The sequence below is a fragment of the Piliocolobus tephrosceles genome, chromosome 14 (assembly GCF_002776525.5).
Source record: "Piliocolobus tephrosceles isolate RC106 chromosome 14, ASM277652v3, whole genome shotgun sequence".
Lineage (NCBI taxonomy): Eukaryota > Metazoa > Chordata > Mammalia > Primates > Cercopithecidae > Piliocolobus > Piliocolobus tephrosceles.
In genome coordinates this window covers 39,059,816-39,073,076 of record NC_045447.1, presented here as the reverse complement: position 1 = coordinate 39,073,076, position 13,261 = coordinate 39,059,816, and the positions used below count along the sequence as shown (strand labels likewise).

The window sequence follows — 13,261 nt, the reverse complement described above, 5'->3', positions numbered from 1 at the left end:
TATGTATGTCAAATCCAGTGCAATAAACTATAGGAGAATGTCCAGATTTTTTGTTTGCATTAGAATTTGTTTACATTTATCAGGGAATGTTCATTTAATCTAGCAAAAGTTACAACTTACATCAAGAGTGGTGATTTCTGCTAAGTCCCGAATTTCTTGAATGGGGTTACTTTTTTGTTGCCTGATGTAATCTGCCAGTGCTTTCACTGATCGCTGACCCCTGTATTCTCTCTTCATCATCATCCCATTACGAAACAATTTGAGGGTTGGGTATTTGCTTATCCTGTATCTCTGGGCTATGTCAGCTAAAAGAGTGAAAAAAAATTATTTACCCCCATATGTAGTCAGGATGAGCCCATTAGCCTAATGGTCAAAAATCTTACAATTGCTTAGTGAGAACTTTTTGGTTCAAGTCATTATTTTTCAGTGAGAGAGAAAAAAATAGTAATAATCAGAACTTGAGTTTACACTAGTTAAGAGACCATGTTCTGGACTGGGTTTAAATCCTAATTTGCGACTTACTGGCCATGTGAACTTGTAAAATGCATAAACTCTCCATGCCTTAGTTCTCATCTATTATATAAGGATAATCATTTCTACCACGTAAGATTGTCTTAAGCATCAAATTAAATAATACAACAGATGCCACAGTAAGCATGGTACATGAATAATGACTATAAAAACAGCAATAATCATAATGCCTTATGGGGTTCGACAGACATTAAAATATCTGACAGCAGCATATAAGCTGGGGAGGGAAGGTAAGCAGGAGGTAAATTATGCTAAATATTCTAAAGTCTTTGCATGGTCCAGGAAGAGGCAAAAGTACTTATAATATTTTGTTTAGTTGTACTTTATTCTCTCTACTATAGGCAATCAAAAATACTAAAAGTATATTAGAGGTTAAAATGGAAATATGAGCTCTCAGAAGGGGGGCTGGAGAAAAGATATAATACTTTGGCAAACTAAGTAACTAAGATTATATAATACTTTGGCAAACTCCACGTGGATTTATAAAGTAGAAATCATGATTGATTACTAAAATTCTTTAAACAGAATACAAATACGAATAAACAACGGGAACAACTGCTCATACTGAGATTGAAAAGAATGCTTTATTCATCAAATCACAGAAATCTGAAGTAAGACATTTTAATTTATACATAATTAACATAGACAATAATCTGTCTGCTTTAGGAGTTGGTACTTCCTTGAAGCAGATGAGTAATAGATACATATCAACTACATGCCCCTTTTCAACCTGATAAATTACAAGGAGAGACTATGTCTTTGGGGTGTTATAAAGATGATGGATCCTATTACCTGAGCAAGGACTTAATGAGATTAAATTGGTACTACAAATTGAGAAATGAGAGAGAGGTACCATAAACAAGTAGAAGTCTCTTAAATAAAATAAAGACAACTGTAATAAAGCAAAAGCCACAAAGACTTGAGTTTATCCTACTTACAATGATAAATAACCTGAGAAATCATAAAAATGAAAAAAAAAAAAGAAACTTTGATTTTTTTTTTTTTTTTTCTTTTTGAAGACAGGGTCTTGCTCTGTCACCCAGGCTGGAGTGCAGTGGCACGATCTCAGCTCACTGAGACCTTAACTTCCTGGACTTAAGCAATCATCCCACTTCACCCTCCAGAGTAGCTGGGACAACAGATGTGTACCACCATGCCTGGCAAATCTTCTTAAATTTTTTTAATTTTTAATCTTTTTTTTTAGAGATGAGGTCTCACTATGTTGCCCAGGTCAGTCTTGAGCTCCTGAACTCAAGCAATCCTCCCGCCTCAGCCTCCCAAAGCTGGGATTACAGTTGTGAGCTACTGTGCCTAGCTATAAAATGAATTTTTGAATGATGTATAAACAAAAAGTGTTTAAAAATTAGATCAAATAGTTCTAATGGCCAACACTACAGTGTTGTAGTCTTGAGAATGGAAAATGCCTTTTTAAAAGTTACTATTTTGGCCAGGCCCAGGGGGCTCATGCCTGTAATCCCAGAACTTTGGGAGGCTGAGGTGGGTGGATCACTTGAGGTCAAGAGTTTGAGACCAGCCTGGCCAACATGGCAAGACCCTGTCTCTACTAAAAATACAAAAATTAACCAGGCATGGTAGCGCACGCCTGTAATCCCAGCTACCCGGTGGCCGAGGCACAAGAATCTCTTGAAACTGGGAGGTGGAGGTTGCTGAACCAAGTTCGTGCCAGTGTACTCCAGACTGGGCGACAGAGTGAAACCCTGTCTCAACAACAACAACAACAACAACAACAACAAAAAGTTACTATTTCTCCAAATGCCTATCAATAGGAGACTGGCTGAATAAAGTATGGTACCCATACAATGAAGTACTAGGCTGTAATATAAAGAAATAAAAAAGATCTCTGTTTGTTGCTAAGAAGCAATCTTCAAGATAAGTTAAAAAAAAAAAAAAAAAAAAAAGCCAGGTGCAGAAGAGTGTGTACAGGTCAAATATTTTGTATAAGAAATAGGGAGAAGAAACTTGGGGAAGAAATATAAATACATATGTATATACATGCACACATATTTACATGTGTATATATGCTTGTTTATATAGTTGTCTTTCCTCTACCCACAAAAAAAACACCAATGGGAGAAAATGGATGGAGAGGTCTAGGATACATTCCCTGACTATACTTTGGTTTTACAGTTTTACTTTGGAACCATGGAAATGTTTAACATTAAAACAAAATAAAATTTTTTAAAAATTTAGTACTGGCATTGCTATTTTGAAATTAAATACATACACATATATTACCAACAAAGCACATGAGTAATCATGTTAATGCCATTAAGAATCAAGATTTTCAGTAAAGGAAAAAATATATAAAACTGAGTAATTAAGTAAAAACCCTATAATAATTTGAATTGGAAGTACTGGTATGACCTCATGTTTTTCTCTTTCAAAAAATATACTTCTAAGATCCTTCCACTGATAGCTATTATCAGTAAGTTAATTCCAATAAGTTTGATGATTCATATAACTCCCATGAAAATATAACTTACTGAAACTGACACTAGAAGACACAGAAGATATAAATGATCCTAAAATTATTGCCAGGTATAGTGACACATGCCCACACCCCCAAGGCAGGAGGTTTGCTTGAGCAAAAGAGTTCAAGACTAGACTGGGCAACATAGCAAGACCCCATCTCAAAAAAGAATCCTACAATTATTAAAGAACCCAAATCTAATTCAAAGCCTTTCCACAAATGAAACTCCATTCCCAGCCATCTTCACCAGTAAATCCTGCCAAACATTTAAGGAGCCAATAATGGCAATTTTACACAAACTATTCCAGAGAATACAAAAACAGGGAACACTTCCCAACTAGTTTTTGAGGTCAACGTAATCTTTATGGGAATCCTGATAAGAAAATTACGAGGAAAAAAAAGTATTTGTTAATCTTACTCAAGAACACAGATGCAAAACTTGAATAGAAATATTAAGAAACTTAGCGCTACATACAGAGGATAATATATCACAAGAAAGCTGGATTTAGTCTAGCACTTCAGTTTAGATAAATATTTGAAAACCAATTAATGTACAGCACAACACTGACAGAATAAAAGAGAAAAATTTTGTTATCTCTCAAAAGCAGAAAAGCATTTGATAAAAATCTATATCCATTCTTGCTTAAACACTTTTAGTGAACTAGGAAGAGAACTTCCTTAACTGAAAAAAGGATATTTAAATAAACAAATAACAAACAACTGAATGGTGATATACTAAAAGCTTTCAAGATGAGATCAAAAAAGAAAAAAGATGCCTGCTATCACTTCTATATAACACTGATTTGGAGTTCTTGATCAAAATAATAATAATAATAAAAAAAAGACTGGAAAGGAACAGATGTCATTTTTTGCAGATGTTTTTATTGAGTTCACAGAAAATCCAAAAGGGAATCTACAAATGGATTTCCACTTGCAAGCAGGGTGTAGTGGGTAGCAGAAATATATTGGTCCTACTGAAACAACCAGAAAAAACTTTGTATCATATTTTTAAGATATCAGAAATCATGAAAGCAATGAAGACTAAAGGAACCGACATTCCAGGAAGGGAAGAACCATTCCTAAGGTAAGCAAAGATCACTAGCCATTTTCTTTCCTATAGGCTTCCTGTGTAATTCGTTTTGGAAATTAACTCTGCAGTTGCAGATTTAGGGCTGAGAATTATACCTGCATAGGCAAAAGAAATGTCTCCAGAGGACATCTGCTAAGTGCTGGGGTGATACAGGAACCTGCGGCGTTGGGTCACAAATATGAATAATCTCCTATGGCCTCCTGGTACTTAGGAGACAGCATCTACTTTGGAAAGGACCTGTAACCCTGTATCAAGACCACATGCAGCCAAGACAACTGTCAGATTTTGAAGCCAAAAAGGCCAGGAAGCATCTAGACATTTTAAAAAAAACACGAATTTTTAAGACAGACAGGAAGAAAGGTACTTGTGACATGTACTAGAGACAACTGATTAGTATTCAGAATATAAAAAGAATGAACTAAAAAAAGATTACCAAAAAGATAAGTGAGCTAAAGCTATCAGTGTATGAAAGAAACACAGATTGCCAATAAATATATTACATGTGTTCAGTTGTAATCAGAAAGTTACAAATTAAAACTCCCATATAACATTTTGTCTTTCATACTGGCAAAAAATCAATAATAAAAAAAATTTTTAAGACTAGAATTCAATAATATGTAACCCTATGAAAGTAAAATATTCCTAGTAGGTTTCATTTAGGTTCAATATTCAATGTTAATAAAGGTAAACTAGCCTAGCTGGTACCTACTTTGTCAACAGGAAGTCAAGGAATCTTTTTTTATACCCAAAGACTTTTTAATATCCAAAGGATCTGGCAGAGAGGATATGAGATGGACTCAGAAGCAAAGAAACTAGTCTAATAGAAAACATCTATTTTCCATCTGTGTCCTAAGTATCAATATGAAAATGGACAGCAAGATGCACTACAGGAGATAATATAATGCTTTTAACTTTCTAAACTTGATGAATTAGTGGGCACAATGAGAAAGCAGTGTGCTAATAGCAAGTTTGCATAAACTAGGAGTAGAAAAAATAAGGTTAGAGACAGACTCTAGAGGGTCTTAAGCACTAAGCTGATGGAGTTTGAATTTTATCCTGTTTGTGATAAGCAGCCACTGAGCTGTAGAGCTGGGCTTTCAAAAAATTCACCTGGCAGTAGTAGAGAACCAGGGAGACTAGTAAGGAAGCTGCCGTAATAGTTGTGGCAAAAATCACAAGAGTCTATTTACAAACATTCCAACCTTTAGGTTGCTTTAAAATTCTGGTTATAGAGATAAAAAGATTTAAAATATTTGAAAACTATTAGGGGATTAGATACTCATTTGCTTCATTCTCAAACAACATCCTGGCAGCAGGCATGCTGCATGATGCAGTGGCGTTTAATTATTAAGAAGCAAAAACCTTAAAATTACATTGATCAATAATCTCAGACATAATGCTGACTTTTTTTTTTTAACAAGCTTTGGCCAAAAGTGATTTTAAGATAATTAGAATGTGACACTTTGACAATATAACAAAGAATGACTTAAGGGGTATAATAAATGGGTTTTTTAAATTAACTGGATAGAGCAAATGTTAAAATGGATGTCAGAGAAATTATAAATCCCAGAAGGTTAACAGCTCACTGATTGGAAAATTAGCATGTATTTTTGCTCCAGTGGTCACTTACCTTTCCTTGATGGGTCCTGCCTGCCTGCCTGCCTCACTAATGCCCAGCAGGGTTCCAAATGGGGAAACTGCCTCATACTCTTGTTTCAGCAACGTCTTTCCCTGCAATGGTTATCCATGGCAGAAAATACAAAGAGGCAGATCATTTCAACAGGAAAGTTTTATTGTTCTTCTGGTCCCAGGAGAAGGACCACTGCTGCCTATGTACCTCTTCCCATTCCCAAACTGTATCCCTCAAAACAAACAACAAAAAAAAAACCCAGAAAGACAAATATCCTCAAAAAACAAAACGAAACAAAATACCTCAACAGAAAACTGATTGATAAGCAAAGCCTAGAAGCTGACTCAGAACTCAGGCTTAACTGCTCATCCAAATTATGTTCTATGCACATAAATTCTTCACTTCATATTTTCTTGTTCTTATTATGGTACTTATATATAGTTCCTATAAAAAGCTTCTCAATTTCCAATAAGTAAGGTCCTAGTTGCACTGGAAGACAGACAGGTAAGAGTAACTCAGGTATATGGGTGCATGTGCTACCTAATCAAGGTACAATTACAAAGTACTTTCCTAAAAACCGAGTGTGGGTCTGTTCTGCACTGACCAGTAAACATATGAATGCCTCTTGCTTAGTGCCATACAGCCCAAGGCCACTGGAGGACAGCAGAGAACCTGGTCCCACCAGGGGCCGACTGATGGGACTTTCTACATCCAAGGCAGCATGACCACCAAGGAGAATAATGAATTCTACTCCCGAATTCCCCAAATGATAAGACTGCAGAAGATGAGACGTGATGATGATCCATAATTGAAGCAAGGCCATGTTTTAACTGTGTGCATGTGTACATGCATGTGTACACATGTGTCTATGTGTGTTTAGAAATATTGGAAAGCAGAAAATTATAAAGAAGAAAATAAGAACCACTTCCAACCACCACTGGAGAAAACCACTATTAACATTTTGGTTTATATTTTGGTAACTTTGAAGAAAAGTTGCTTAACTAGCAGAGATATATTTCTTTTTTTTTTTTTTTTTTTTTTTTTTTTTTAAGTAGAGACGGGGTTTCACCGTGTTAGCCAGGATGGTCTCAATCTCCTGACCTCGTGATCCGCCCATCTCGGCCTCCCAAAGTGCTGGAATTACAGGCGCAGAGATATATTTCAATTCAGAAAAAATAAACTCTGAGGTTAGTCAAATAGTAAAGTGATAGCATCAATACTTGCAGAATGGGTTTTGGCAGCTTGGAAGAAATTCCCAGAGAGAGTAGAGCATTACCAACACTCTTAATGGCATGAAGGCCAATATTATGTTTAAAAAAAAAAAACTCGACTCAGTTGAGAAATGATGCACAAGAGTCAGACTCTGAATGTGAAGTTGTTTCAGAATAACTTGAACAAATTTATTCTCCTTTTAAGGCACACACATTAATGACACAATTTTTAAAATCTATTTCTTTTTCTTTTTTTTTTTTGAGACGGAGTCTCACTCTGTCGACCGGGCTGGAGTGCAGTGGCCGGATCTCAGCTCACTGCAAGCTCCGCCTCCCGGGTTCACGCCATTCTCCTGCCTCAGCCTCCCGAGTAGCTGGGACTACAGGCACCCGCCACCTCGCCCGGCTCGGTTTTTTTTTTTTTTGTATTTTAGTAGAGACGGGGTTTCACAGTGTTAGCCAGGATGGTCTCGATCTCCTGACCTCGTGATCCGCCCGTCTCGGCCTCCCAAAGTGCTGGGATTACAGGCTTGAGCCACTGCGCCTGGCCTAAAATCTATTTCTTACCGAATCTAAGATAGTTTTTACAATAGGTATAAAAAAATTCTAAGTGCCCTTATCTCTCACCATAAACAAAAATCAACTCAAAATGGATTAAACACATAAATCTAAGACCCGAAACTATAAAACCAGTAGAAGAAAACATAGGCGAAATGCTTCTGGACATTGGTCTGGGCAAAAATTTTATGGATACGGCTTTAAATGCACAGGCAAAAAAAAGCAAAAACAGACAAATGGGATTTTATCAAACTAAAAAGCTTCTGGAGGGCAAGGGAAACACAACAGAGTGAAGAGGTAACCTGAGAATTAGTGGAAATATCTGTAAACTAAACATCTGATAAGGGATTAACATTCAGAATATACAAGAAACACAAGCAACAACAACAAAATCCAATTTTAAAAAGGGCGTAGCATCTCAAGAGACATTTCTCAAAAGACATACAAATGGCCAAAGGGCATATGAAAAAAAATCATCAGTTTCACTAATCATGTGGTTACATACAAATAGAAACCACAATGAGGTATCATCTCACCCCAGGTAGAATGGTTATTAACAAAAACATGAAAAAAATTAATACTGGAGAGGATTTGGAGAAAGGGAAGCATTCATATGTTGTTGATGAGACAGTAAAGTAGCACAGCCACTATGGAAAACAGAATGGAAGTTCCTCAAAAACTAAAAATAGAACTACCACATGATCCAGCAATTCCATTACTGGGTATTTATCCAAAGAAAAGGAAATCAGTATAGCAACGACATATCGCACCTCCTGTGTTTACTGCAGCACTATTTACAATAGTCAAAATATGAAATCAACCCAAGTGGCCACCAACAGATAAATGGATAAAGAAAATGTGGGGCCGGGTGCAGTGGCTCACACCTATAATCCCAGCACTTTGGGAGACCAAGGCGGGCGGACCACGAGGTCAAGAGATCAAGACCATCCTGGCCAACATGGTAAAACCCCGTCTCTACTAAAAACACAAAAATTAGCTGGGCGTGGTGGTGCGCGCCTGCAGTTCCAGCTAACCGGGAGGCTGAGGCCTCCTTGAACCCAGGAGGCAGAGGTTGCAGTGAGCCAAGATCATGCCACTGCACTCCAGCCCCTGGCGACAGAGCAAGACTCTGTCTCAAAAAAAAAAAACAAAAAACAAAAAACAAAAAAAGCACATATTCAAGCTCTAACAGCCTGGGATTCCCTGGGAAAAACAGAGGAGGCACTACAGACCTGTTTTGGGAAAAACCTCTGTTTTCCTCATGAAATCCGAGAAACAATCGAGGGCTCTGTTCTGTTTTGCATTGAGATATCTGACATTTTTTACTTTGAAAGGTATCAGAAATTACTTCAAATTATGAGAGAACTAGGTAGGAAATGCACCTTTGGGCATGCTTAATGGCAGTTACGATTAATACTTGACTCTGCACTTTTGGATTAGAGAAACATGCTCTTGGCCCCCTAGAAGGTATGGAAATGTCCCCACATCCCACTGAGAGATAAGACTCCATGGGAGATGGGCTGGTTCCCTCCCTTTTTGGGATGCAGGATCTGGTATAAAAATAGGACCCTTAATTTGGGGGATCTGTTTTGCATTCCAGCTACGCCTGTTTATTAGGCTGTAGAAACTGCATGCTTTCCTGGCCCTGTTCCTCCAAGGGCTCCACCCTGAAGCCAGTAATCTAATTAAAAAACTGGGAAGTAAAAAATCTTACAACTACTGGATCTTCTGTCTATGTATTTACATATGTTGTGTGTGATGTAAAAAAAGCTTCTATTGGCTTAAAACTAATAAGTGCTTAAATCAAGCTATACATTATATCTTTTCTGACCTAATTAATCTCTTAGATATTAGGTACCCTGAGTCAAAAAATGACATATTTGGCTTATTTGGTATAAACATCACACAAGAAGCATTGCCAAATATGAGATGGTATTTGGCTTTCTTTGGGCTGTATTTGTATAAATATGTTACTGGTATGTGTTTTAAAATTATGAGAAACTCCTATTATTCTGAAATGACTTAGTCTATGTTATTAATAATTATAATTGATATGTAAAATTGCTGTATGGCACAGAAGCAAAATTAACTTGTCAATTGTGGTGTTAATAGTGGCTGTCGTAAGACTTTTGTCATCCACAGACAATTGTTGTCTTGTATTGATCCTCTTCAGACAGTCGTTTTAAAATCAACTATAGAACTCTAACAGGTATTCTTGAATGCAGGCTTCTGATAACTCTGGAGATTCTGACTTCAGAGGAAAAAGCATTCAGGACTCATGGAGAGCTGAAATGTTCATGACTATTAAGCAAGACAGGCATTAACTTCATGGACCTAACTAATAGAGGACTAAAATAATCTCTTTTTGACTTTTTGCTTAAAATGTTGCTGATCGTTTGTTTTGTTTTTAAGAATCAAGGAAATTTTTGAGTGATTAACAGCTTTTAATAATTGAGTAAAGTATACTCCTGTGAACAAAATTTGGAGCATATTTGTTTCTATCTGATTTTTGCAGAATTTGGAAACTATTTGTAAGTATTCTTAACTTATAGCCATACAATTATTTGCATAGGTGGAATAAGAATGTTTTCTTTTGCAACATGACACAATTGGAAAAATTTGTTATTTTACCAAGGTTTTGACTAGAATGGTGTGCTTTCCTTTAAGGAATCAATCTTGACTTATAGAGCCAGTAAAAGCCCCTTGGGAAAACTGGCCTCACACCTTGTCTACACAGTCCCTGTACATAGTTTCTGACCTCTGGTAAGTAAAGAATGTCACTTTCTGATAGGCCCAGGAGCCCAAGTTATCTTGGGACCTCCAGAGGAAAGGAATTTGCTAAACTCATAGGTATTTGAGGATACAAACCCATTGCTGGGCTTGACTTTTTAAAAAAAGACTAACCTAAGATTCCTTTTACGAAAAAAAGTTCCATCAAGCCAATTAAGAAAGACTATGTGAAAAATAATTATTCTTGTTGCACTTTATACAAATAACCAGGCCAAGTATAATAAAGCAAACAGCCTGGGACTCCCATGTCTTACCAAATCAGTCTTACCATGATTTGTCATTAGTAAAAATGAGGACTGGAGAGAGAACTATAGTACACCTCTCTCATCAGTTGTTTTTGAGTTTTTTTCTGCAATTGAGACTGACTCTGCTTATTCCTGTGAATCAACCACTCATCTCTGGCTGGTACTCAGAAGAAGCAAGACGGATGGATATCAACTTTTGTTAGAACTCAGAGTTATGAATGGCCCTCGACATACCAATGCTTTCTGACTCAGCTCCTCTCTACCCTGAATAAAAGAGACCTTAATAGTTAGGCAGGAATATCATTGCCCCTATTCAGGCTCAAGTTACAGAATATGGATCGTTGTCCCTCTACCATCCTTAGGATTAAGGGTTCCCTTGTAAAAGAGAGAGGGGAAATATGCCAGAGGCCACTGAACCAGGGCAACTCTGTCAGAGGCATTCAAACCAGAGTGACTCCATGCTGAATAGGGGCTGGGTAAAATAAGGGCTGAGGCTTACTGAGCTGCATTCCCAGGAGGTTAGGCATTCTAAATCACAGGATGAGACAGGAGGTCGGCACAAGATACAGGTCGCAAAAACCTTGCAGGTTGCAGTAAAGAAGCTGGCCAAAACTCAACAAAACCAAGATGACAATGAAAGTGACCTCTAGTCATCCTCAGTGCTTATTATGTGCTAATTATCATGCTTAAAAAAAAACACTCCTAGCAGCACCATGACAGTTTACAAATGACATGGCAATGTCAGGAAGTTACCTTACATGATCTGAAAAGGGGAGGAAGTTCCAGGAATTGCCCACCACTTCCCTGGAAAACTCATAAATAATCCACCACTTGTTTAGCATATAATCAAGAAGTAACCATAAAAATAGCCAGCCAGCAGCCCTTGCAGCTGCTCTGCCTATGGAGCAGCCATTTTTTAAATTCCCTTGCTTTCCTAATAAACTTGCTTTAACAAAAAAAAAGAAAAGAAAAGAAATATGACCCAGCCAGTGAAAAAGAGAATGACAGGAATAGTACTGATCTGTAAATTGTTTTGGGCAGTATGGCCACTTTAACGATATAAATTCATTTCCACAGAATTAGAAAAAACTGTTGTAAATTCATACAGAACCAAAAAAGAGCCTGAATAGCCAAAGCAAACCTAAGCAAAAAGAACAAAGCCAGAGGCATCATATTACTGAACTTCAAACTATAGTATAAGGCTATGATAACCAGAACAGTATGATACTAGTACAAAAACAGACGCATAGAATAATGAAACAGAACAGAGAACTCAGAAATAAAGCCACACACTTAAAACCACCTGATCTGCCACAAAATCAACAAAAATAAGCAATGGAAGAAGACTCCCTGTTCAATAAATGGTATTGGAATAACTGGCTATCCACATGCAAAAGAATGAAACTGGACCTCTACATATCATCATATACAAAACTTAAGTCAAGACGGATTAAAGACTTAAATGTACAACATCAGACTATAAAAATCCTGTAAGAAAACCTAGGAAATACCTTGCTCGACATCGGCCTTGGCAAAAAATGTATGGCTAAGACACCAAAAGCAATTACAACAAAAACAAAAACTGGTAAGTGGGACCTAATTAAACTAAAGAGCCTCTGAACTGCAAGAGAAACTATCAAGGAAGCAAACAGACAACCTACAGTATGGAAGAAAATATTTGCAAATCATGCATTCAACAAAGGTCTACTATCTAGAATCCATAAGGAACTTATTAAATCAATCAAAACACAAATAACCCCATTAAAAAGTAGGCAAAGGCCTGTAATCCCAGCACTTTGGGAGGCTAAAGTGGATGGATCATCTGAGATGAGGTGTTCGAGACCAGCCTAGGCAACACAGTGAAACCCCATCTCTACTAAAAGTACAAAATTAGCTGGGCACGTTGGCGTGTGCCTGTAGTCCCAGCTATTTGGGAGGCTGAGGCAGGAGAATCACTTGAACTAGGTGGCAGAGGTTGCAGTGAGCTGACAGTGTGCCATTGCACTCGAGCCTGGGCAACAAGAGTGAAACTCTGTCTCAAAAAAATAAAAATAAAAATAAATAAAAAAAAAAAAGTAGACATATGATGTGAACAGACACTTTTCAAAAGAAGACATACAAGCAGCCAACAAACGTATGAAAAAATGCTCATCATCACTAATCATCAAAGAAATGCAAATCAAAACCACAATGAGATACCACCCCATGCCAGTCAGAATAGCTTTTGTTAAAAACTCAAAAAAGAACAGATGGTGGCAAGGCTGCAGAGAAAATGAAACACTTAAACAACTGTTGATGGGAAAGTAAACTACTCCAACTGTGGAGAGCAGTGTGGAGATTTCACAAAGAACTAAGAGTTGAACTACCATTCAACCCAGCAATCCCATTACTGGGGATATACCCAAGGGAAAATAAATTGTCCTACCAAAAGGACACAAGCATGCATATGTTCCTCGCAGCACTATTCACAACAGCAAAAGCACAGAACCAACGTAGGTATCCATCAACAGTGGACTGGATAAAGAAAATGTGGTACATGTACACAACTGATTACTATGCGGCCATAAAAATCAACAAAATCATGTCCTCTGCAGATGTCCATCAATGGCAGACTGAAAAAGAAAATGTGGTACATATATGCCATGGTACACTATGCAGCCATATATAAGAATGAAATCATGTCCTTTGCAACAACATAGATGCAGCTGGAGGCCA

At 37.2% G+C, this 13,261-nt stretch overlaps 1 protein-coding gene across 1 annotated transcript in view; it reads right to left on the bottom strand.

Moving 5' to 3' along the window:
* Window positions 1-13,261, bottom strand: part of ERP44 (endoplasmic reticulum protein 44) — a 124,263-nt gene that overhangs the window by 43,104 nt on the left and 67,898 nt on the right. Inside the window, exon 5 of the mRNA XM_031934117.1 lies at window positions 121-305. Coding sequence (XP_031789977.1) covers window positions 121-305 — 185 coding nt within the window. The remainder of the gene's footprint in view (window positions 1-120; window positions 306-13,261) is intronic.